The sequence below is a fragment of the Channa argus genome, chromosome 7, assembly GCF_033026475.1.
Source record: "Channa argus isolate prfri chromosome 7, Channa argus male v1.0, whole genome shotgun sequence".
NCBI lineage: Eukaryota > Metazoa > Chordata > Actinopteri > Anabantiformes > Channidae > Channa > Channa argus.
The window spans coordinates 6,964,789-6,988,587 of NC_090203.1; the positions used below are offsets into that span (position 1 = coordinate 6,964,789).

Genomic DNA, 23,799 nt, shown 5'->3' on the forward strand with positions numbered 1-23,799 from the left:
TCTTGGATCACGTTGGCACGCTGTATGGCTTGACTTGTATTATTCCTATGTGTTGTGCCTTGACCAAATGAGCCAGAAATACACAAAGGGTTTTATTTTTATTTGGAAGGAGACAGCAGAGGTGTTTGTTTTTTGTTTTTTTTTACTTTTTGGAACAGCGACCCACTGAGAGTAATGTGTTTGGACAGTGGTGTGTATGCATGCGAGAGTGGGTGTGTGCTGTGGTGAGCCCGCGGATCTGGTTGGGTGAGAGCAGGGCTGTATAAAAAGGCGGAGCACAGAGCAGAAGCTCTCAATAGTTGAGGTTCTTCCCGGTTTGGCATCTGTTAGTATATCCAGCGTGGTTGGGAAGCAGAAGGTCCAGCTGACAAGTTGGACCGGCACTTTCAGGTGAGGAATCCCAAGCTGTGTTCTTTTTTACAAGGAGCAACGTTTTAAGATTGGACTGCATTTCGTATCTTTGTGAAGGGGTGTAACTCCAACCAGAATGACTTCATGTTTTGTTTCTTCTCCACTAACCTCCTCCTTTCCTTCCCTGGAACCTTACTGTCAATTTCAATGATCGACCTCCCCCCCCCCCCCCCCCCCGATTGTTTATGAACTGAACACTATAGGTAGTAATGCACATCCTCTTCAGCTTCATCTACTCCTGCTCGGATGCCATTTAAGACCCTTTTCTCATCACCGCACAAGTAAAATGTTATAGTCTCGGGTTCTCCTGCAGCGTTGGACAAACCTCTATCTCTGCACATACTTTTGTTTCACGTTCTTTCTTTGTTTCTCATTCGTTACTCATATGAATGAAAAACATTCTTTTCTTTGCTGAATCACTTTATGACGCAGCACAAATAGAGGGTCTGTTGCTCCTGTCCAACTCTGGTTAAGGCATAAGATAATAACAGGAGGGGGTTTAGGAGCAATCCAGGCAGAAACTTTGCCAAGTAGGTCAGACCTGACCCCCAGATGTGAATGTGTATGTTGATTCTTTTGAATTCTGATTTTTTTATTTTTTTTATTGGGTTTGTGCAGCATGAAGTTTTGTAGCATGGCTTCAGGCGAGAGATGTTCCTTCCTTATGTGTGGATCAGATGGTTTTAGTTTTTTTGCTCTTCCTCCTTTTAGCAGCAGTGGCTTAAAAAGTTATTGAAAAAGTTGAGTTAATATCCGGACTCCTCTCACTCAAGACGGGACTAGAAATATTAGCCTCTGGTCATCACGTCTTCCTGGAGTATTTTCCTCCTCTGAAAACGAAGTTAAATCTCTTATTTATTTGCAGGTCTTGTGAACCAACCCAGCTTTTCCTCGGTCTCAAAACCACCTCACACTTCAGTGGACATGATTATCAGACTGGGCAGACTGACGCCTGGATACTTCCGACTCCTCCAGGTAACTGCTTTGCCTCAGCAGCTTAAATTCAACCCGACTGGCTCCAGTGAACAGGTCAGAGGAGACGTACAGTACACACAGTATTTGTTTCTAATGAGGGCAGTGAGTGACTTTAGTTCACAATATCTCTAGTTTGTTTTGCAAGAAGCTTCACACGTCTCATTATTACTTTTGTAAATTGCGGTTTTGCTGTCAGCCTGTCCATTAGTGTTGCTGCAAAGGCATTAACACTGCTCCTAATCTGAATTGGCTTCAGACGAGGACGGGGCCACTGCTGTCCTCTGACCCATAACCCACTTTCATCTCTAACATAATTAGAGGTGACACTACTCATTGTCAGAATTTTCCAAGTTTCCCTCTGCCATCATCATAATCTGCTCATCAGCAGTGAGGCTCCATATGTCAGATCCATTGTGTATTTGAAAACAAAGACTGGCCCTTCATATGGCTTTACAGTGGTTCAAATGGGTCACTTCGCCACTTTCTAACTATAGGAAAGTCAGTGGCTATTACATAAGCTTTGATGCAGAGTGCCAGCAAATGCGCTTTGTTATTGCAGAGTAATTGATGTGTAAATCTTAGTTCCAAGGGCTGTGTTTCAGTTGATTTAAATGTGTGCACACAATACGTGGCTCAAGCTTTTTGTTTAGTTCAGTTTTTTTTTTTTTTTTTTTGTTCATTTTTGAGTTTCTGAAGGTGCGGATGGCTAATTTGCTCTTTAATTTCTGTTAGCTCTAACCAATTTAATGGTCTAGGGCACTGGTCCTGAAAACTTTCACGTCATACGTAGGCTTTATTAGCACAGTGAAATGGTTGCTTGTCCTACCTGTCTCACCAGAAGTCTTGTCAGACATAGTGTTATGTATACTTCAGGTAAATGAAGAGGGTATTTTGGAGAGTGTAGGCAGCTGTCTCTGAACCTTTTTAAAATGCTGACATTCTTATGTCACTGCCCCAGGCCCTAGAGGGGTCCCGGAGAGAAAGAAGGTGGCTGGGTTTACACGCAGGCAGGCTTGTGTGAAGAACATTGTGTTCTCCTCCTTTTTCTAAAATCTCTCCTATCCCGAATGTTTAATCACTGCTCTGGCTAAAGCTTTGGTCACATGGAAGAAGGACAAAATATTTGAATGTGTGCTTGTTACAGTTTGGCTGATCAGGATTGAGCACCTTTACCTCTAAATGGCTGCTCCTTTTCTATTTTGTTTTTTTTTTCTCTACTGACCTCTGACTTTTGTCTTTGTTTTTTTTTTTTTTTGCAGAGGCAAGTTGCTGGTGAGGTGCAGATGCAGTCACAAGACCGTGCTGTCAACCAAATAGCCATGATGCTGGCCATCATTGGCTTGAGTATGTCTTACTACAGTGCCAAACAGATGACCGAGAAGGTCCAGGCCCAGCCTGCACCCTGAACAGACTGGACTAATCAGATTGCGGAGAACATGAATTAACCATTGAGAAGGATATCGGGTGGAGTGAGGAAGCAGACTGGACTTGATTTCACTTTTCTCACCTCCCAGTAATAGTCACACTCAAACAATGAATTCTGTGGATCCTCAGCTACCATTTTAGGGGTGTTTCTAACTTTCTTGTATACTTTCTGTGGTCAGGACGTCGTGGCGTATGTCGGGAATGGCTCTGTCATGGATAGGACTGGGTTTATGGATTTATTGAGTTTGGGTGGGTGATCGAACCGGCTTATTTTCAACTGAATATGACCATTAGTCATTGCAAAGTTACATGCTATACTTCTCTGAAGTGGGGGGGGGGTGTAGTAGTCTTTATAACTGAATTTTGCCATCACGCAGTAAGTCAGTCCAAATATCGTTAAATAATGCGAACAGTAACTAACTGCAGTTGACTTGTACTTTGTAATGAAGTGATGTCAACCCCAGAGCATAGAGAAATGTGATATGAGAAAAGTTAATTCCGCTCTTATGTTTTCTTCTAGAAACCTTGCAGAGCTTTGTGAACAAATCAAAAACAGTACAACTTGTCAATATACATGTATATATGTTATTGTGCAATGTGTGTTTTTGGTGTCTGATTCAGTGAATATTTGCACAACTACAGATATTTAAACATTACAGTAGATGCAAAGGCCTTCACACTAACTTTTTTTTTTTTAACATGGTGTTTTACCTTTGTTTGACCAATAATTAATAACATGTGGCTACTTTGATAAGCACTCTGTTAAAGTCCCCTTCTGCACCATCTGAACACCTTGTGAATACTTTTAAAAGCAAAATTCATGAATCTGTCTTGTTTTTATTGAATGTAAAACTTTATTTTGTAATGATTTAATAAAGATGTGAATATTTTAAAACAAATAAAAATTGGTGCTTAGTGGTATTGTCTGAAAGCTTGCCTAGATAAATCCTACACAGTTTATCTGCAAACTTTAACTGAGCAGATTCTGGCACAGTATTTCCTGCATCAGAGAATCTGTTGTGTGTCATTTGCACACAACAGGAAGTGGTTGGTCTCTTCACACGTTATGTCTCCATATAAGTGAGATAGCCTTTCTGCTCCCTACCGCCTAGCGTGCCAACTAGCAACATGCGGTGAGAGGACTATGCTGCTTGCGTGTCAGAGTAGAAAGCTTGTGACTTAAATGCACTTAAAAGCAAATGGTAAAGGCCTTTTTGTGATGGCAATAGCCATGTTAGGAATGAAAGTCAGGGTGCAAGGAAAACCTGCACATCAATCTGGGACATCAAATCTTCTGTCAGCATGTTGGGTTGTAAACTGGTGCTTGGAATGATCCATCTCAGTGTTATGAGGAAAGACACGGACGATCAAAGGTTTATAGGCACAACCGAGATTCTCCACGTTAAAAATACCTAAGTAATGAGAGTGAAGTGGAAAAACCAAAGAGAACGCAATGAACGCCAAGCTTAGGTAATGTGCCTTATTGTGATTTCTCAGGATGGTAAAATAACAAAGGTATAGTTCTGGAAAAATCCGTTTTCAATAACAGTTGATTTATATGTGGCAGCCATTTTCTTGCTCTTAAAGAATATTCATGAAAGTTCATATTGTTTAATAGATTGATATGTCCTCAGTTGCACACGCTACATAAACACGCTACATGTTTTACCATTTTCCCTGCAACACAGTCAGGTTTGAGGCAGATTGTCGATTTGTTTTTCTGCAGGTTCTGCCTTTGTCTTACAGGGCGTGGAATTTAGAAAATGCGCATGCCTGCTCACAAGGCTGATGTGATCCCCTGTGACAGCCTGAGACCTCGTTGTGCGCCACGTGTCCTTCTGGCCACGCCACAAGCTCCTCCCTATCGCCTACCCAATCCTCTGCCGTCGCACATCACTGGGCAAAAATATCATTTGGGTTTGTCAGTGATGCTAGGACACGGCCCTAACGAAGGGCGCCCATTGGCTTATCTTTAATGCGTCACAAAATGTGGCCTGGTTTTGAGCCACAGAGACAAAAGGATGGACATAAAGTCATTGGTGGGGAATGTGCATGGGAGGATCATTATTTGGGATGAGGGTTGGGGGTTTATTCACTTTGTGTTATGCCAACTATTTTTAGCTAAAGGAGTTTAAGAGACGAAATGGCCATAACAGTCAAAGCCATGTAAGCTTTCCTAGATGAAACGGCCTTGAGGCGAAGGAAGCTTTTTGTAAAAACCCTTATTCAGGAATGTGAAAGTGCAGGTGTGAACAGGAGACACAAACAGGACTGTGAGGCTCATTCTCACGTCACCTTTAATTTTCCAGTCACTGAGTTCACACCATGTCATAACAATTATAATAAATATGTTCAGCTTGTATCTGCATGATTAATCTTTAAAATGTATGAAGGCAGTGTCCTGTGTCCATCTTAACCATTATGTAATCAGAAATGTTTGGACAATAGTTTTACTGATTCCAAAGATGAGTTAGAATCAAAAAGTCAAAAAGTAGCTTCGAACATCTGAGTTTAGCTGCTAAAACTGACATCTAAAACGACAAAGCAGCACTGTTTGCTGCTGCAAGCTGATCTATTTTCAAAATCACCCTTTAAGACAGTGTGGAGTGCCTGGTGGATCAGTGGTAGGGCAATGGGTTGGGATGCAAAAGGACAGGGGTTCGAATCAGACCGCTCCAGTCCAGCCAAGGTGCCAGTCCCGAGTCCTGAGCTCGGATAAACATGGGAGTTGCGGCAGGAAGGACATCCGGCGCAAAGCAAAATCATGCTGAATCATCCCCTGAAGGAACAAGGCGAAAGCCGACCTCTATGACAGTGTAATTGTTAGCAGTGCAGCTAATATTAGTGCAAGTAATAAAATGTTCAAGAAAAGCATCTCATGGTTGTGTTTGTGTGCACGCATTAGGTCACAGCTTGGCATCCCTGGCAGATGGCAGCATGCACGTGATCGGCTTCAACATGTGCTGGATGTGGGTTCACTCTGGGGTTGCCTGTGCCCGGGGAGCCACTGTTGTGACTGGCATTCAACGTGCGGACCACAGAGAACAAATGTCTCTGAGATGTCAGACGTCTCCACTTTGCAGCACAATCAGCAGCATTTAATGTATATCTGCTGCCACAGACCTCTGATTTTTAATGAATACAATAAAAATACATACATAGAAAATGACAGAAAACTAATGAAGTTGCTTATTGTAGCTTTAATAGCAGGTTTTAATGTTAATATTGTAACAACCTATTTGTTCACATTTGAATGACTGGTTCTAAATGTAAATGTGCAAAAATGGAACTTTGACATCATCAACATCAAAGCAACGATTCCACGTTCACATTTGAATGACAGGTTCTAAATGTAAATATGCACAAATGGAACTTTGACATCATCAACATCAAAGCAACGATTCCACGTTCACATTTGAATGACAGGTTCTAAATGTAAATATGCACAAATGGAACTTTGACATTATCAACATCAAAGCACCGATTCCATGGCGACCCAATAACATCACTGTATAAAGCAACGTCTTTCCAGACAGTCTTATCATTTCGAACACTGCACACTACTCTGAGGAATTAGCGAGTAACACAGAAGATATCTGTTGAGAGACAAACGGCACTTTTGGAAAGTTTTTGTTTTACGTCCTTCTACCAACAAGGACATGGAAAGCTCATCAGAGTCCAGAACAGGGGAAGCTCTCAAGAGACAGCAGATAGGGACATTCCGCTGCATCAAGCAGTCATGAGGTTCCACGACCTGCTGAACAAAGAGACAAACTTGAGAACGCAACTTTCCCAGCAGCTGGATGAAACAAAACAACAGTTGGCTCATCAGAGATCCTTGAAGGAAATGCACATTAACAAGGGAAAAGAATTAAAAAGTCAACTGGAGAGGATGGAGAAGTACGCTAATGCGGAGACTCTTAGCACCTCAAAGATCGCGGCTCAGGTGAGGGACAACATCAAGCAGAAGAAGAAGAAGCTCCTCCAGAAAGATTACGAGGAGCTGAAAGTGGCTTATACAATCAGCCAGAAGAAATTTACAGCTGAGATCCAGTTACAGAATGAGAAAACCCAGGCTCTCAAAGAAGAACTGGATCAGCTCAGAGTGTCATACCAAGAGGTCAGCTTAAAGTATGACACTGCTGTCCTAAGAGCCAAGCAGCAGGTGGACAACCTTCAACAGTTGCTTGAGAAAGAAATCAAGTCTCACACTGATAGACAGGCAAACGACACGCTTCTAATTCAAAACCTGAGGGATGAGATTGACACTGTTTGTCAAAACGTGGCAGGCGAGATCGAAGACCTGAGGTTTTACACTGCTGATAAGGAAACAGTTTTTCTGAAAGAACTAGATGAGCTCAAAACTCAGCTCAGCATTCAGACGTCACTCAACTTTGAGCTGGAAGCTGAGATGGAAGCTGAGAGAAGGATGCCCAGATGTAAATGTAGGCAAAATGAGGATAAGCCTCAGCTTAAACACAATATTTCTTTCAAGAAGGAAGAATCCCTCCCCAAAGTTGACTCTGAGCCTAAACCCACTGAGGTTCATGTAGAAGTCCTCAACACTGAGACTTCACCTAATCTCGAGCTCAGCACTGAGCTCACAGCTGAACCTCAGGACCATCTGTCTACTGACACAAGGACCGCAGAGTGTGAGGAACAGCAGGAAGAAAGGTCTGAGGAGGAACAGGAGATGGAGACTGGCATGAAGTCCTGTCATGCTGACTCTGATCCTGAACCCATGAAGAACATTGAGGTTTCGTTGGAGGCTCTAACCAGTGTTCAGACGGACCAGGATCTGCCTCCTGAAAGAAAAACTGCTGAGTGTGAGGAACAGCAGGAAGGTGAGTTTGAAGGAAAAGCAGAGAATATGCACAAGATTGAACTAGGTAAGCAAGAGAGGTCCCTTACCAACGGAATCCCTAATCCTGACCCCACAGAGACAATCGACGCCTCTGATGGCGTCTTTTCAAAGACAACACAAAACAAGTCGCTGTGGAAAAGAGCTCGCCATTTTCTGCGTTTGAAGAAACCATCGTGGGGGATAAAGAACAAGGGAAAGTAAAATGAGAAGAAGTAAAGGAGAGTGAAGTCAGTCAGTTCAGCTGAGGCTGACTGACCTTATTTTCAGACTTCACTCCCTCACCCATTGTACTGTAAGTCAATACAGTGTGTAGTGCAAGTCAACCTTTTCACAAGTGTCTTGATAGGAAACAACCTGTGTGGGTTTACTCTGGGTGCTCCAGTTTCCTCCCACAAAGAAAAAAAAAAGTCCCTATTTTATATTGTGTAGATTTGATTGTTGACGTCCACCTATTCGAAATGTCATAATAAAACAAATATTGTTGTAATAAAGATGTTTTTTTAATTTTAAGCGTGGGGACAAATGTGGGACCTTATTTCTCTGAGTCCGGTCCAGATATGGAAATACAGTTGCAGTAGTGCATCAAGTCATCAATAGTAGCTTTTAGCTCAGGCGAAGCATTTAGCTTGTAAGCACACAAACATTTGGCGAACTTGCTGCGGCAGTGTTTTTATCAAAATCAATGAATGAAATGAGGGAGAGGTGTCTTGTGTCTTTTCAGTGCTGAGTCCAGAGGGAATGCAAAGGCAGAAACGGGCCACTGTGATCCCCAAGCCAGTGATGTTACCCAGCTTCCAGGTTCAGAAAGTCAGCATGCATTTAAAACCCCGTTCAAACTTCAAAATGTTCAGCTTATTAAGGACATGTGTGCGCGGCTCAGTATTCAGCTTTTTAATATCCTGTATACGTTTTAAAATATTCAACGTTTTTCAGCAAGGTTTTCTCATTCAAATGAATGGAGAGGGAGAGAAAAGTGAGAGAAATGTCTCTCAGATGTCAGACGTCTCCACCTTGCAGCACAATCAGCAGCATTCATGTATGTCTGCTGCCACATTCAAACATCAGATTTTCTTAATACATTTGTGACCCCCAATGACCAAACCCCATGTGTAAAAGGTTTGCTATAACTTGTAGTGCAGCTCAGCTCTTTACCCTCCCAGGTCAGTGATGTAGTACATCATGTTCTGTCTCATAATCTCACTCAGCTTTGTTTTTCTATCTCCCTATGGCTTTTTTTCATTAGGATTTAATTTGAAGCGGATTATCAGGATGAAAAACTCCTATGGTAAAGGAAATGTGTGCAGCCGGTTAGTTAGTTAAATATTTTGGAGTAGGCACATTTTCAACTCCTAGTTTCATTATTAAATCCTGTTTGCTGTAACCAAATATTTATTTTAAAGAAATTAGAATGTAAATTACTATTAACTAACTTGAAAGGGTATTATAATTGCAAAATATAGCTGAGAACTGTTCCACATGGCACAGGCTGCCACGTTAACAGCTAACATGACTGCTCGACATTTATACTGACTTTGCGTCCTGCTAACAATAAACTATAATTTGTTAACACTTTTCCAATGCATAATATTTATTAGTTCATCAGAATTAATGCAGAGAAATTTAGTGGCTACAACACTGATTTATGAATCACTTCCTAACAGAAATAATAAACATGGAATATGTAGCCCAATAAAACCAAATACTGTAATATTTGTTTTTGCACAGCTTGCATGGGAAGAGTATAAATCTCGCGCCCGATCACTAACATCCTGCCACAACATTACAGCCAGCGTGGTCAATGTGATCAGATTAGCAAAAGCTTATTTACCTACTCTGAAAAAAAAAATTTTAAATAAAGACACAAACACAAAAATAAATAGACAATGGACACAGGAGTGTCAGAGAGTGTCAATAGATTACATGTGCAGCTGGGTGTTTGTGCATTTTTTTTTTTTTTTATGGAAGAGATGGCACCTGGATGCACCTGTGGGAAGCAGGCAAGGTGGTGGATGCAGTGCGATACTCGGGAATTCATGTGGACGTTGCTTTGTCAAATACCACTTACCTAAAGTTTGCAAACCAAGCACCTCCATTCATGGCGACATTATTTCCTGTCAGTGGACTTTTTCCGCAGAATAATGTATCCGTACACAGTTCAGAAATCCTTCAAGAATGGTGACTTACAGGTTTCCTTGTATGCCTCCTAAAATTAGTATCCCAAAAATTGTGATACTCAGATGTGTGTTATTATACAGCTGCTGTGCATTCTGTGAATTACACTAAAACACTTCAAGAATTGCCATAGTAGTCTGAAGTAAGTAAGAGTCAAGTGAAAATGTTTCTGCTTGTGAGGGTATTTTGGTCCTATTTATAACTCATTATTCTGACACATGTCTGCAATACCTTTCTTAAATGGAAGCTGCTGTAGCTTTCACCGATTTCTGCTCTTTACAGTGTGAAGAAGCAAGCGATGAGTACTTCAGTCTCTGAGTCCAGAGGGAACGCAAAGGCAGAAACAGGCCTTCCAGGTTCAGAAAGTGTGCGGAGCTTAGTATTCAGCTTTTTAATATCCTTTATACGTTATAAAATATTCAACTTTTTTAGCAGGTTTTTCTCATTCAAATAAATGGAGAGAGACTTCAGCTACTTGTGATCTTTCATACTTGATACTTCAGCCCAGAGAGACCAATCAAACTTTGAGCAATTGGCCATGTATTTGGCCACTTTCTAATATCTTCTGAGTTTTTTGAATAATTGCAGTTTTAGTTTTATGCAGGTTTTGTAAATGGCTGCTCTCTTTTTCTGGAATTTCATCACATAAATTTCTTCTTGTCTCCTACTATTTTCAACTTCAGCTTTTCTTCTGAGTTGTTTAGAGCTTATCTGTGATTGACAGGAAAAGATCATCTTTCCTTCATGTCATTGTCAGACCTTGACATATATCATGTTATGCCTATAAACTATGTGGACTACTTTTCAGCAGTAAACCACATCTTCGATGAGTTGTCATGTACTGCGTGCTCACTTGCACCTGTCTTTTCCAATTATCCACCTCTGCTGGTTTCATGTGATGATTGACATCCTGCTGCAAGTGTTTTCTCATTCAGACTAACCCCACCCATTCACAATCCCTGAGGGTTTAAGAAGTCAAGAAGGCCAAAACCAAAACTAATGAAATTCACTTATGTGAAATAACACCTTTGCTGGCAATACTTCTGTCAGTTGCTCCTGTGAGACACGTTGTGTTTGACTCTGAGCCAAGTTCAGTACGTGCACAAACAAAGACAATATTCAGCATGAACTGCCTGAGTCAGTAGGTCTCAACAGTGGAGGAGTGTTTGTCAGCTCATGTTTGACAAGAAACATCGTGCTCAATAGCATTTGGACAGTGGATGCTACTGTCCTTAAATCACTAATTTACTAAGTGTTGGAAATAGGAATTTTTTCCTCAAGTCAGGATGTTGGTCTGCTTCGAGTGTCTCGCATGCTGTGTTATAGTGTTTTTTTCTATGCATAGCAATTTTAAAATCAACTTGTAACTTGGTCGACATGTAACTTGGCTTCCTGACGTCTTTGTGTCCATGTGAAACACCCACCACAAAGTTACAACAGGAGCTGGTTCAGAACTTGACACCCAAGGCTTCAGTAAAGAGAATTCAGAGGAGAATGATAGCCGTTGCTTTTTAATCCCCTGTCATCCCTCCATCGCACTAAATGCCTCCATCTCATCTAATCTCCCCCTGGCTCTTCTCGGTGACAAAACTCATGCCAGGCCAGGTTAATTTTGGAGTGAACATTCGAAGCAGGAGACTCAGAACGGAGCCTGCTGAGGCCCGCGGTGCATCACATTGCTGCTGGTCATAAGCTGTGAAACTGCAAACCTGGCCGGAATCACCACTGCACTCTCATAAATTGTGTTTACTAGCTGACCCTTGTGGCTCCTCATTGGTCAACAGAGCTGTCCTTCACTTGAGATACAAAAGCCAAAGCTTGACGACTAATGAGAATGCAGATGTTAGGCTCTGAGCGACTGCCGCTGAGGCCATTTGACTCTGTTACGTAACCTGATTCATGGCTCTGTCGTGTAAATACATCATGTCTCCTCACTAAAATGCCCACACTCATGTTCCTGCACACATGTATAGATACAAGTGATACTGCTCATGAATTACATGACAGGTTCATGTCATGTCAGTGATGTTTTTGGTGCATTGCTTTTCTCTTTTAGCAGGTTTGTATCACGGGGTTAGATTTACTTGTTTGTGTTGGCTACACATGCGTTTGTTTACTCAATGTTTGAAGCCTTCTATACATGGAGGCATCATTTGAGATTCCTGTCTGCTGGGAATCCTTGAATGTCTAAGTTTATTACATCTGTCCAGCAACAAAGTTTTAAATCCTCTGTGTGACTGTTTGTGTTTTTTCTTCATCTGAACTTTAAATTCCTGTTGAGCGAAACAGCAGGGAACTGCCTCCAGCCGTGCAGCAAAATCCTGCTTGGTAAATCCTTCACAGCCAGTTTGAACAGGCTTCATGCTGACAAAATCCTGACAAAGTGAACAAACAAGCATGCAATCACAGATACATTTTTAGCAAGGGTTGGATATATATTATAACACACTTCAGAACAATCAAGCATGTTATTTCGATTTTATTCTCTAGCAAGTGGATTGCACAGGGCCCGCGACTCACCTGTCAATCTTTTTGACCCCTGAGTCTCCACCTGTGTCATGTTGCAGACACATTCCACTGAGATGCTTGTGCTACATTACAACACCAAAACTGACTTTGCACATACACACGGACACCATACTGCTTTCTGTAGTCATGCCAGTAATCCTGAACATCAAGTGGACAGTCCATGCCAGAGTGCAAAGCTGATAGGATGAACATATGGTCAGAGGTAGCAGAAATACACAAACCTAACCCTTAAGTCAAAGTGCAAGTACTTTGAAAAGTACTCCACTACAAGTAGAAGTACAACTTAAAATCCTTTGCTCAGGGTGAAGTGTTAAGTGCACACTCTAAATGTAAGTGCACAAGTACAAAAACCTGACTAAGAAATTGATTTCTTTGGGCATCAATCGGAAAAAGTTAACGTTTTTATTTTGTTTTTAAGTACTGGAACTTGATGCTGTTTGATAACATAAGTGTGAAAGCCTAGTCCAAATTTAGTCCACATGTGCCACATGGTTTCTGCATAAATCTAAAATGTTGAGGCCTTTTAAGTTCAACTTGTGTACAGATTCAAAAACCACCACTTCACCACTGTGCTGTCATTCAATATACAAAACCATTTCATTTCTTCTCAGCAGAAACGTAGCCTTTAATTAGTAGCAGTCTTAATAAAGAAGGAAGTGGTGTCGGCTCAGTGGTAGCATTTGACTGCATATCAAGAGGTCCCCAGGTCAACTTTAGTCAGTTGGTTTGACCTTTAACGGGTTTCGGTTTATCATGTAAAATTACAAGACATATAGTGTGTTGTTGATTTGGCCTGTACACTGCGAAATCTGCTTAAATCCTCAAAATGTTGCTTACGCACAAGATTAAATGACAGGAAAATTCAATAAATAAGGCTCATTTAGGAAGTACATAGTCTTGAGAAGGGTCAGTTTGTTTACTCGTGCATACTATAATACGTGATGAGAAGATAACCACAACCAAATAAAAACACCATATACGCAGCCAACCTTCTAGTTTTTTCAGCTCTAGAAAAAATTGTGAATACTGTAATGCATGTTGCCAAGTAGTTGGGTTTTATAATCTTGAGACTTCTTATGTAAAACCAGGTTCTGAAGCCAAGATGATGATGAAAACACAACAGTAAAGTCCCATTTTGGATGGCAAGAGGAGGTGTGAATGGACATTTTATTGGACGTTACACAACAGTTGGCACGATAGGAAGCAACAGCGGTGCAAGTCATATGTCTGCAGGGCCTCGTAAAACACGAACACAGAAGAATGCGTGCAAGCAGAAGTGTTTCTGCAATGTGCACTGTTGCATTATGTCACTACTTGCTGCACGCACACACGCACACACACACACACACACACACACACACGTGCGCACACACACACACATCCAGGTCAAAGTCAGAATTAAGTGACATTTTCCAGAGGTTTGGTGTCTATGTGACCATTTACCTTTTCAGGCAAATCCACAAAGCATCTGAGATTTAGAGATGCTTTCTCAGGTTTTACTCAGTATGTGGTGAGATACTGTTGTTTTTAAATTGATGCAGATCACCACATGTTACAAACACCATTCAGTTCCTTTCATGCCATGTTTTCCTTTGCCTAAACAAATCGCATGTGATTTGCAAACACTCAAAATGACGTCAAGGTCTAAGTTAAAAAAGAAATATAGAAAAGACGTCTCACAGGAGGAAAACAAATCTCTCGTTTCTGAACATCCACTTCGTTAAATAAATGCTTGATAAAGACAAAGCAGGATGCAGCTTTAATTTAGAGGGATATTGTAATTTGCTTCATACAGAAAAGTGAGATAAGAAGTTCAATATATGTCATTGTTTTTAATAAATGTGAATTATTATAGAATAAAATAACAAACCACGACAGATGAGTAGTAGCCATGTGATACGGGGATCAGGTGGGGATAGTCATGGAACATGGAGCTGAAAAACACAGTAGAAACTGAAGATATCCCAGCAAAGAGTGACTGCAAACAAGGAACTCAAATAGTGCTGAGGTGAGTGGTCAACGTAAAACAGTCGTGCCAGGCTGAGAGAAGGGAAACTGAACAAAGAAAGGGGTGGAGCTGAGTGAGACAGAGGGTGTGTGTGTGTGTGTGTGAGCAGAGACTGTAGTTTGTGTATGTTAAACAGACCAGAGGGCAGAAGAGAGCAAGGCCCAAAAAAGCCTTCCAAAATTCCAGACGTGCATCATGACAGTTGCACTCTCGCCTCAGCTTGTTGAATGTGGGCCATAAAGCAGATGACACTCAGCTTAGCATAAGGAATCGAACAGCTTGCGTTTATCCATAATTCTATTTTTTAATCTGTAAAAAATCTCAGCAGGATATTACTTATCCACCTTATGTTACAGTTGGACAAAGTCAGTCCAATTGTTTTATAGCTTAGCTTTGGATCTGTCCACAGTTAACAAAATGCACTTGGCCACAAAATTATAACTCCTTCTAAATCACAACCACTCTGATGTCTGTTCTTCTGTCTGACAGCAACAAAACCCACCTTTAACTACAGTGATGCTATGGATTTATTTGACTGAAGTACTTGAGCTACAAACCCATTAGCTTCTCAGTTTAAAGGCCGACTTCACCAATTTTCAACTTCCTATGGCTTTAAGTTTAGAGTGCAAATGTACTATAAACATCTCTCTGACTTGCTTATACTAAAAAAATGTTCTGCTTCTAGCTGAAAAACTCCTCCAGATGACATCACTCTGAGGAGTTTTTCATCATTAGTTGGACGACATGACCTAATCTGAAATGAACGTTCCTCCAAGTGCTGTCATCCGGAGGCATTTTTCAGCTAGATGTAGAGAGATATTTTGATAAAGGGAAGTTTAATGGCATTTATATACATTTACTACCCAAACCAGAACCACAAGAGGCAAGTTCAAAATCGGTGAAGGTGTCCTTTAAGAATATTTAATGAAAGGCCTGTTGCATTAGGGTTCATTGTTTTTCCTAAGTGCATCACATAAACTGACGAGTGGAATGAAAACTACCAAAGTAGCAGGACAAACAGCTCCTGCTAAGTTGAACAAGCAGCTGTCCCACAGTCTGACCCACTAACCTGCATGCTGAAAAGTGTGTGCGTCACCACATTGATCACAGCCTTAAAGACAAAGTCAGATGTTTCTGACATGAAATTCTGGCTCGACCTTCCAACACTGCTGCATTTTAATCAGATATTCCAAGCTGTGCACAGCACAGAGCAGAGTGCAGCAGGTTCCATGTCTCATGTTGTGTCTGCAGACCAGACAGTTTTCATCTTCCTAGGGCTCGGCCTTTACAGTCGCATCTATTCCGAGGTGCTTTCTGTCCGGTGAGCATTTTTTCTCATGTGTCAACCAAGTCCATTCGACAGTGGTGGAATTTTCCTGTCCACTCCCAGGCACCAAAGGAGGTTTGACAACAGGGTTTTAAATGGACGTGTGACGTGAATACGAGTTTACATGAGCTGGTGGAAGGGGAGGTGTCAACATACTTCAGATGGTCACAGCTCAGAAGAATGATGAGCACAGATGTGAGCTAGTGGTGTCTATGGAGGCCCTGAAGTGTGTATTCACACCAACATTCAGTGCGTTCAGAGTAAAAAAGAGTCAGTGGTGCAACTGAGTACATTTATTCTAATACAGTACATACATACATACTACATTTCAGGAGCAAATACATTTATTTGACAGCCATAATTATTTGTTACTTTAACACTTTACACACAAAATCATGATCAACTAATAATAAAAGCTTATTGTTTTAATTTAGCTTTTATTGTTTAACCACATATTAATGATTAGTTAGTACAACCCCTTTTCCAAAGAGACTGGGAAATGTGTAAAGCCTAAATAAAAACAGAGTGCAACCATTTGCATAAACGTCATATCAGATGTTGAAACTGAGACATTTTACCAGCTCATGGAAAACATTAGCTCATTTTGAGTTTGATGTCAACAACATATCTCAAAAAAAGTTGGAACATGGTGATGTTTACCATTGTGTAGCATCACCTCTTCTTATAACAACTGCCTGTAAACGTCTGGGAAGTGAGGAGACCAGCTGCTGGAGTTTCAGGAGAGAAATGTCCTATTCTTGTCTGATGCAGGATTGTAGCTGCTCAAAAGTCCTGGAGTTTTTCATTTTAAGATGCCAAATGTTTTCCATAGCTGACAGGTCTGGCCTGCAGGCGGCCAGTTCAGGGAATTTTATGCTGAGAATTTTTTTTCTGAAATTGTAGACACATTCTGTGTCAGATTGGTGAACCTCTGCCCATCTTTACATCTGAGAGGCTCTGCCTCCCTGAAATGCTCCTTTTATATTCAGTCATGTTACTGACCTGTTGCCAATGAACCTGATTAGTTGTCCAATGCTTCTTTATTTTTTTTTTATTTGTGGCAATTACATTTCCAGCCTTTTGTTGCCCTTGTTCCGACTTTTCGAGATGTGTCGCTGCCATCAAATTCAAAATGAGCGAATATTTTCCAGGAAATGGTAAAATGTCTCATTTTCAACATCTGATACGTTGCTTATGTTCTATTGTGAATAAATTATCGTTTGATGAGATGTGCAGATCATTGCATTCTGTTTTTGTTTACGTTTTACACATCGTCCCAACTTTTTGGGAATTGGCGTTGCATAATCTCCACCTGAAACTACAGACATGAAAAGGATGCCTGTACATACCGAAAACGTAAAGTAAATGAGTAAATTTACTAAAGTATAGAACTTACACTATTTGCGTATTTATATCTTTTGCTACTTTGTTGTTTCACTGCACTATACAGTTTTGCAAAAATGTTAATCAGTTTCACCTGCTCTCACTCTCTCATGTCTATACCTCCTCAGTTCCTGTACCAAGCTGCCAGATTATCTACATTTACATTTAGCAAACGCTTTTATCCAAAGTGACTTACAAGTGATGTACAAGGCAGCAAGAATCTAAGTCAAGGAGAAAACATCAAAGCAAAGTCCTATCAGGAAAGTGTAGTACATAAACGTGTTGTGTCCCACTTTGTATTTTAGATATAATTTGACCTTTGAATGTTTATTTCAAAAATAGGTCTCACACATGAACAATTTTTATGATCATTGACAGGTGCTGCAGTTTTGACCCAGCCCAGCAGAGCCTCTACTGACCTCTAGTGAGGGTGAGATGATAATACATTAACACACACTCGCACTTTAGATCAAGATTGAGTCCATGCTGAATCAACCTCATCCCATCGTGATTTTATTAAATACTATTTCTCTGCTTATAGCTGAAAAACCTCCAGATGACATCACCCAGAGGAGTTTTTCATCCTTAGGAGTTCACATGATTTCATCTGGGGGGAGCTCTGGAAAACTCCATAGTCATGTACTGTTTCCTCTGAGTGATGTCATCTGGAGGCATTTTCCAGCTAGATGTAGAGAGATATTTTGATATAGGGAAGTCAGAGGGATGTTTAATAGCTTTTATGTACATGTACTAGCCAAACGTTCAAAATAGTTAATTAAAAACATGGCAGAAACAATAATAAAGATTATTTTCAGAGAAAAGCCATAATCCTAATCAATGTTACGTTCATAAACCTATGAAATCTACACTGGGTTTGTGCTTATGTTACTTATTTTTCCTTGTTCAATCAAAAACACACAGGCGAATAAACAAAAAGAAAGAAACACTGCACAGCTTTCAAAACCAACAACCTCCTTGCTGGTGTGATAAGTCTGGTTTGGCAGGCCTGGGTGTGTCTTTTCCACACTGAAACACGAGCTGCACCAGCCACAACCACGCCGGCTGCTATTCAGATAACTAACATCTGTCAGTCCGTTTGGACAGACACATAGGGAACTGAGTTTGTAATCCACGCTGAGCTAATGAAGCATTACAGTTTCACTACTGTCACACTTTAAGTTCATCAAAACCACAACAGGAAAGATATGAGGCAGGATTTATCAAATATCTAGTGTATATTCAACATTATTATATAGCTTTACACAAATGTGTAGCATGGATCAGACGTATTGTTGTCAATATGGAGTTTTGCAATTTCCATCACCATGGCGATAAATTGGATAAGGCTCGTCAACATTACGGTTTGTTTCTGAGATAATACCTTGAGTCAAAGAAGCACACACTGTTTATTTCTAGCACCATCTGTATTGTTTTATGGGCCTGGTGAAATCCAATCAGTCATCAAAGCTTTATGCCTCTCTCTCTTTATCTACACCACACTAGATGGGCCCCCTCCGGTCGCCAAGCGACCAGTCACAGGAAACCCCGCTGGTGTACCTGAAATTTGATTGGCGTTTGGCTGTTAAGCTGCTGCAATAATCGAAAGCAGAGAGGAGGATGTTGAGGAAGTGGCCAGGTAATAGTGGAAGATAAGTGGGTTTTATGGTGGGGAGGTAAATAGTTGTTTCCATGAATAAAGTGCAGGCATGGATGTGGGTTTGTAGAGTTATTTCATAGCTAAATATGTATCAGATGGCAAATCATGGAGGCAGATTTCTAAAGAAAGGCACTTCAGCTGTGTGCTTGTTTGTGCACAGAGCAAAACTGAGGAGCACAGAAATCCTGTAGAATAGAAATCATCTTCCTTCATAAGCAGAAACATGTCAATACAGTGCATGTATCTATATGTACCAGGGACACAGGAGCCAGCCTACAGACGCTGGCTGACAATGGACCTCTGGCTCTGGAAAAGAGATCCTTTGAAATATGAATGAGGAAATCTACACCTGTTTCCAGGTAACAAAGGCAGAACCGTGACGGTGAATGTGTGTTTGTGAAAATGTGTGTGTGTGTGTGTGTGTGTGTGCACAAGTAGCACAGCTCCACAGCTTTACCTGTACAGACACACTGTGGTGACGAAAGCAGCTGTCAGCCCAGTTAGCTGGACCAGACAGACACAACCTGAGCAGGAGACACGCTATGAAACAACGTGGGCCTCGGTGCTGAACGGGTTCCCGGAGCCACTAAACTGCTGAGCCTTACACATGGACAGTGGTCAGAGTTGGCCCAACTGAGACGAGCTGAAGCTGGAAGTGGAGACTCGGTGGGGGGTGGTCTAAAGAGGCACAGAGAATTCTTCACAGGTCTTACTCCGAAGAACGAACATCTGTTTGTGCAAGTATGAATCCTATGTGGAAGGTTTATAAGAGCAAAGTGCTGAAGACCATTAACCCAGAGTATGAGGAGGAAACTGCTGAAGAGGTACAAAAGTGACACCTTTCTGCGTCTTTGTTCCCTAAAATCATTCAAATTCTGTTGAAGTGAAGTATTACAAATTTGATGTGGCAGTGGACACGGAAGTCAGAAGGTCACCAGGTTTGGTTCTGCTGGCCATATTTTATTCATCACAGGGTCAGATGAGCTTGCTAAGCGGCTTAGACCTACACAATACAATACTTCCTCTTGAGTATCTTTTCATCAGTGACTAATAAAACTGTGCGTGTTAGTGTTGGTAAGCAGGTCTATTGTTGTTCCTTGTTTTAAAAGGAGTCTTAAGTGCTGCACACTGTGTCGAAAAGTCACATGAAATGTTTTAATCAGTGGCAGAGTGGCAAGTCTCAAATACTTGAGTATTTCCATTTTACGCTACTTTATACAAAATTTGATATATTCATATTTTACATATACAAAATCATTAGAAAAAAAACAACATATTTTTTAAAATCAAAGCAGGTTTTGTCCATTACAACAACAACAACAACAACAACAAAAAACTCAGCCGCCTGCCATGACCTAAACGTCTGTGTTTTTAGTAGTTCCTCCAAATACTGTTTTACCTCTAATACTGTGACATGGTGGTTTTGAGGTCAAAGAAGAAAAAAAAACTAATATTTAACCCCCCCAAAAAAAACATTCGAAAGTTTAAGGCCCGTGTGTAGTGTGACCTATAGACTGGGAACCAATGAACTAAACTATGTATAAAGTAGATAAAACTACTCCAGCAGTAAACGTAACATGCAGCTCAGCCAGTGCATCAGTAATTATTTTACATTTATCATTTCATAATTATCATCTATAAAGGAGTTATTCAACATGGTTTCACTTTTTTTACTTAAGTGAAGTATCTTTTTAAAAGTACCAGCTAAACAGGGACAGGGTTGCGCTGACCCAGATCTCTAGTATGCTGAGAAACTCGATCCTCCTGCACAGGTTCTGAACAAACCGAATTAGCTGGCATTCCACGGACTGACTGACAGAGTGGTGAGACCGATCCAGGGCCCCTGGGTTTACTCAGACCAGCTTCATGACGACTTCAAACAGTGGTCATGTCCTCAAGCCAGCACAGCACACTCAGGACTCACTTTTGAGCAAGAGGAAAACATTTGTTGTAATATCCATCATGTGCACTAGATGGCGACTAATTTACACAGATCCTTTGCTTCTGAAGTCATTTGCATGTAAATTTGAACTATTTTTTTCTGCTGCTGCAGCCCACAGATGTGGAGAACCAAACCAGTCCAGTTCAGGAGGATGAAGGTCCCAACGCTGTCTCACAGCTGGCAAAGAAAGTATGTGAACACTGGCAGCTCTCTCTTCTGGGACAATATGTCTAAAAAATATTTACATGAACCCTAGAGATAAGGTATCACAGACGACCAGAACACCTGAATGTACTCCCAGTTTAACCTTTGACCCTGTGTCTGCATCCAGATGCACGGGGCTGGGGCTAAAAGCTGGAACAGACTATCAGCTCTCTTCAACAAAGAAGATGAACACCAGCTCCTAGAAGAAACTGAGAGCCCACCGGTAGCTGATCAGTGAGTGGAAATCTTTCGCTTTTGTTGAGATCTGTGCTTCTTCCTTCCTGACTGGATGTTTTTTTCTGTACCTTGGACCATCTGTGAGTTTTGTGTAGGTAAAGTAGTTCAGTGACAAACCAAAACTACAACTAATGAGACCACAACTAATGAGACTGTGATTAGACTGTGTGGTTAAATCTGGACTAAATTTAGTAGAAACTCAATATTTATTACTTTAAATATTTTATTACTTCTATGTTAAATGTGACTCTTAAAGCGTTTCCTAGAAACAATTTTATTCAGTTGGACGTTTTGAGAAATCAGCTAAATATTTGGCCAAATATCTGACTTTGTTACTACAGAGAAGAAAGCCAGCAATCAGGGAAGAAACTGTATTTATGCTGTATTAAATGCTAAGCCAGGAAACTTTATTTTGGCTCAAGCTTCATCACAGTTTTATATATTGGTACATTACTGGGTGGGCACAGGCCTAGAGTCCCAAAAGGTCAGTAGGCCAGAGACCCTAAATGAAAATGTGTTAATATTTCTTGTCCCAGAAACACAAAAGGCCACATACAGATATAAATAGACCAAAACAGACCAAAAATAATCACAGAAACACAAAGCACGACACACGAAGGCCAAACATAGACACAAGATGACAAGAAAGAGATAAAAACGTCCGCAAAAAGATGGAAAATGACTGAGACGAGACGCAAAATGATCAGGTTGTGAGGACAGCCCACAACAGCCTGTGTCCAGGGACATTTGTCTCTTAATCTGTCTATTGTTTTATCAATCAGTCATCTAATGTAAGAAAGTGCACAAGTTAAAACTTTAGATGAATACATCATGTATGAAGTGACTTTTAAATTTTAACAATAATTACTAACTAATTAATAACTAAATGGTGACTTTATTGGCCCCATTTCTACTCATTAAACTTTATTTAACTAGCCTGCTGGTAGTAGAGCCTCTTCTCTAACCCCTCAGTGTTTTTTCCTGCAGTCAAACTTTATTTACCTTGGTTTCTACCTTCAAAGCTCCTACTTTCACTTGATTAACTCTTAAATCTAACTCCACCACTGAATTCTCAGTCCACTTGCAGCAAAGCCAGAGGAGCCTCCTCGACCCACCCGGCGCGCAGGATTCTGGGATAGTTTTGCGGCCAACTGGGCCGTCAAGAAGCAGGCAGAAGCTGCAGCCGCAGCCGCTGCTGCTGCTGCGAACGAGGCGACGGCAGAGCAGGGTGAGGAGGAGGTGACAGAGGCTGGAGGGGACCAGGATGGTCAGATAACTGGGGGAGAGGAAGGTGAAGGAGGTGGAGGACAGAGCAACAACAGCTTCTCCAAATACGTCTCACTGGGGGGAGGCAGCAGCGAGGACGCATCCTTCAAGTGGAACTTTGTCACCAACAAACTGGCAGAGTTGAAGACCAAGAGCATGACTAAGACCAACTAGCTTTTCATGAAGGGAGGGGCAGTAGAAAGGGAAAGAAATTTAAATGGGCCGGTGGGGGTCAGAAATGTTTGATGGAGGATAGCAGAGGAAGTTTAGGCAAGAATAAATTTCAGGATGTCCTGTAGCTAAACTGCACAGCTACTGTGAAAGTCCCCTTTTAACTCATTCTTATCTGGGCCATTAACCAAAACTTGACGGGCCTTTCATTCACACGGGGACTAATTTATAACTTATTTAATTCTGCTTTGTGATCAGCCCACAGCTCAAATCTGTTTCTTTACTATTTAAAAACACAATACGAGACGAACAGTTTGGTTTATTATTCTGTAGAATGTAGTTTACAGGATATTATGGGATCTTTTCACCCCACATGCCTTTTAAACCACAGGATCGCGTTTGCTACAAGGTGTAAATGCCCCTTCACACCTATCAGCAACTCCACCTAATCTGCTGTGTAGTAATAACCGGATTATGAGATTAAAGGCAATGATATTTGTATTAGTTGAGGATTATCTCACTTAACCTGTTCAGAGGGCAGAGGATTAAAGTTGAGGGATTTGGCAGTGCAAGAGAACTATTACATAATATGTAGTAACCATTTACGAAATACATTTGTTCTGCCTGTACTTCAGGGAAGGAAAATGTGCTGCAGAATAATGCGAAATATGTAAAGTGTGAATGTGTGTGTGTGTGTGTGTGTGTGTGGTGAGATAGTGTCACTGTGATGTGAAACTGATGTATGAAATGATTTTACTTTGTCAGCTTACACTGAAACTCATCCCACATCCTGAGGAAGTTGCATCCAAGACGTAGACCCACAGCTTAAATGTGCAAAGTGTGAAATTGCAACATTGATCATTTGAATTTATCCTCTCACATCTTGACTTTGTTTTGTTGTATGTATTATTCTTGTGGCTTGTATCATATAATAAAAGCAATTCGACTTAAAGATTTGACAAAACCCGAATGAGCAAGTGTAATTTTCTTTCCTCAAAAATAAAAAAGCAGAATGAACTGACCGACATTTTCAGGAACTGGTTCTTAAAATGAATATTTGCTGCCTTTGTCATCTGATTGGCTCCACCTGAGCTGATGAACTCTGAAAAGCTGGAGTGACATGTATGACCAACATCTAGTAGACACATATTTTACAGTCACTGGATTTTGTTTCAGATTAGTTTAGTCTGGGAATGTTGTCAGTTTAGGGGGATGACCTGGATCTTAC

The 23,799-nt window shown here is 40.9% G+C and overlaps 2 protein-coding genes and 1 long non-coding RNA gene across 4 annotated transcripts; all 3 read left to right on the forward strand.

Annotated features, from left to right (window-relative positions):
* The first annotated feature begins 251 nt into the window (after positions 1 to 251).
* Positions 252 to 3,716, forward strand: LOC137131025 (uncharacterized). Its single transcript, XR_010914938.1, has 3 exons — positions 252 to 390; positions 1,277 to 1,386; positions 2,646 to 3,716. It is a non-coding gene; the product is annotated as an uncharacterized lncRNA (long non-coding RNA).
* A 217-nt stretch (positions 3,717 to 3,933) lies between these two features.
* Positions 3,934 to 8,119, forward strand: LOC137131103 (interaptin-like). The gene is made up of 2 exons (XM_067511930.1): positions 3,934 to 4,281; positions 5,717 to 8,119. Exon 2 carries the CDS (start codon positions 6,551 to 6,553, stop codon positions 7,874 to 7,876), a length of 1,326 nt encoding a protein of 441 aa, XP_067368031.1. The 5' UTR covers positions 3,934 to 4,281; positions 5,717 to 6,550; the 3' UTR covers positions 7,877 to 8,119.
* Positions 8,120 to 19,229: 11,110 nt separating this feature from the next.
* LOC137130550 (uncharacterized protein C1orf232) lies at positions 19,230 to 23,532 on the forward strand. Of its 2 annotated transcripts, none has more exons than XM_067510858.1 (4): positions 19,230 to 19,575; positions 20,805 to 20,882; positions 21,025 to 21,131; positions 22,211 to 23,532. In XM_067510858.1, the coding sequence occupies exons 1-4, from the start codon at positions 19,495 to 19,497 to the stop codon at positions 22,572 to 22,574; spliced, it is 630 nt and encodes a 209-aa protein (XP_067366959.1). In that variant the 5' UTR covers positions 19,230 to 19,494; the 3' UTR covers positions 22,575 to 23,532. The 2 variants fall into 2 exon arrangements, with proteins under 2 accessions (XP_067366959.1, XP_067366958.1); XM_067510857.1 differs by lacking the exon at positions 19,230 to 19,575 and adding an exon at positions 20,545 to 20,701.
* Positions 23,533 to 23,799: the final 267 nt, after the last annotated feature.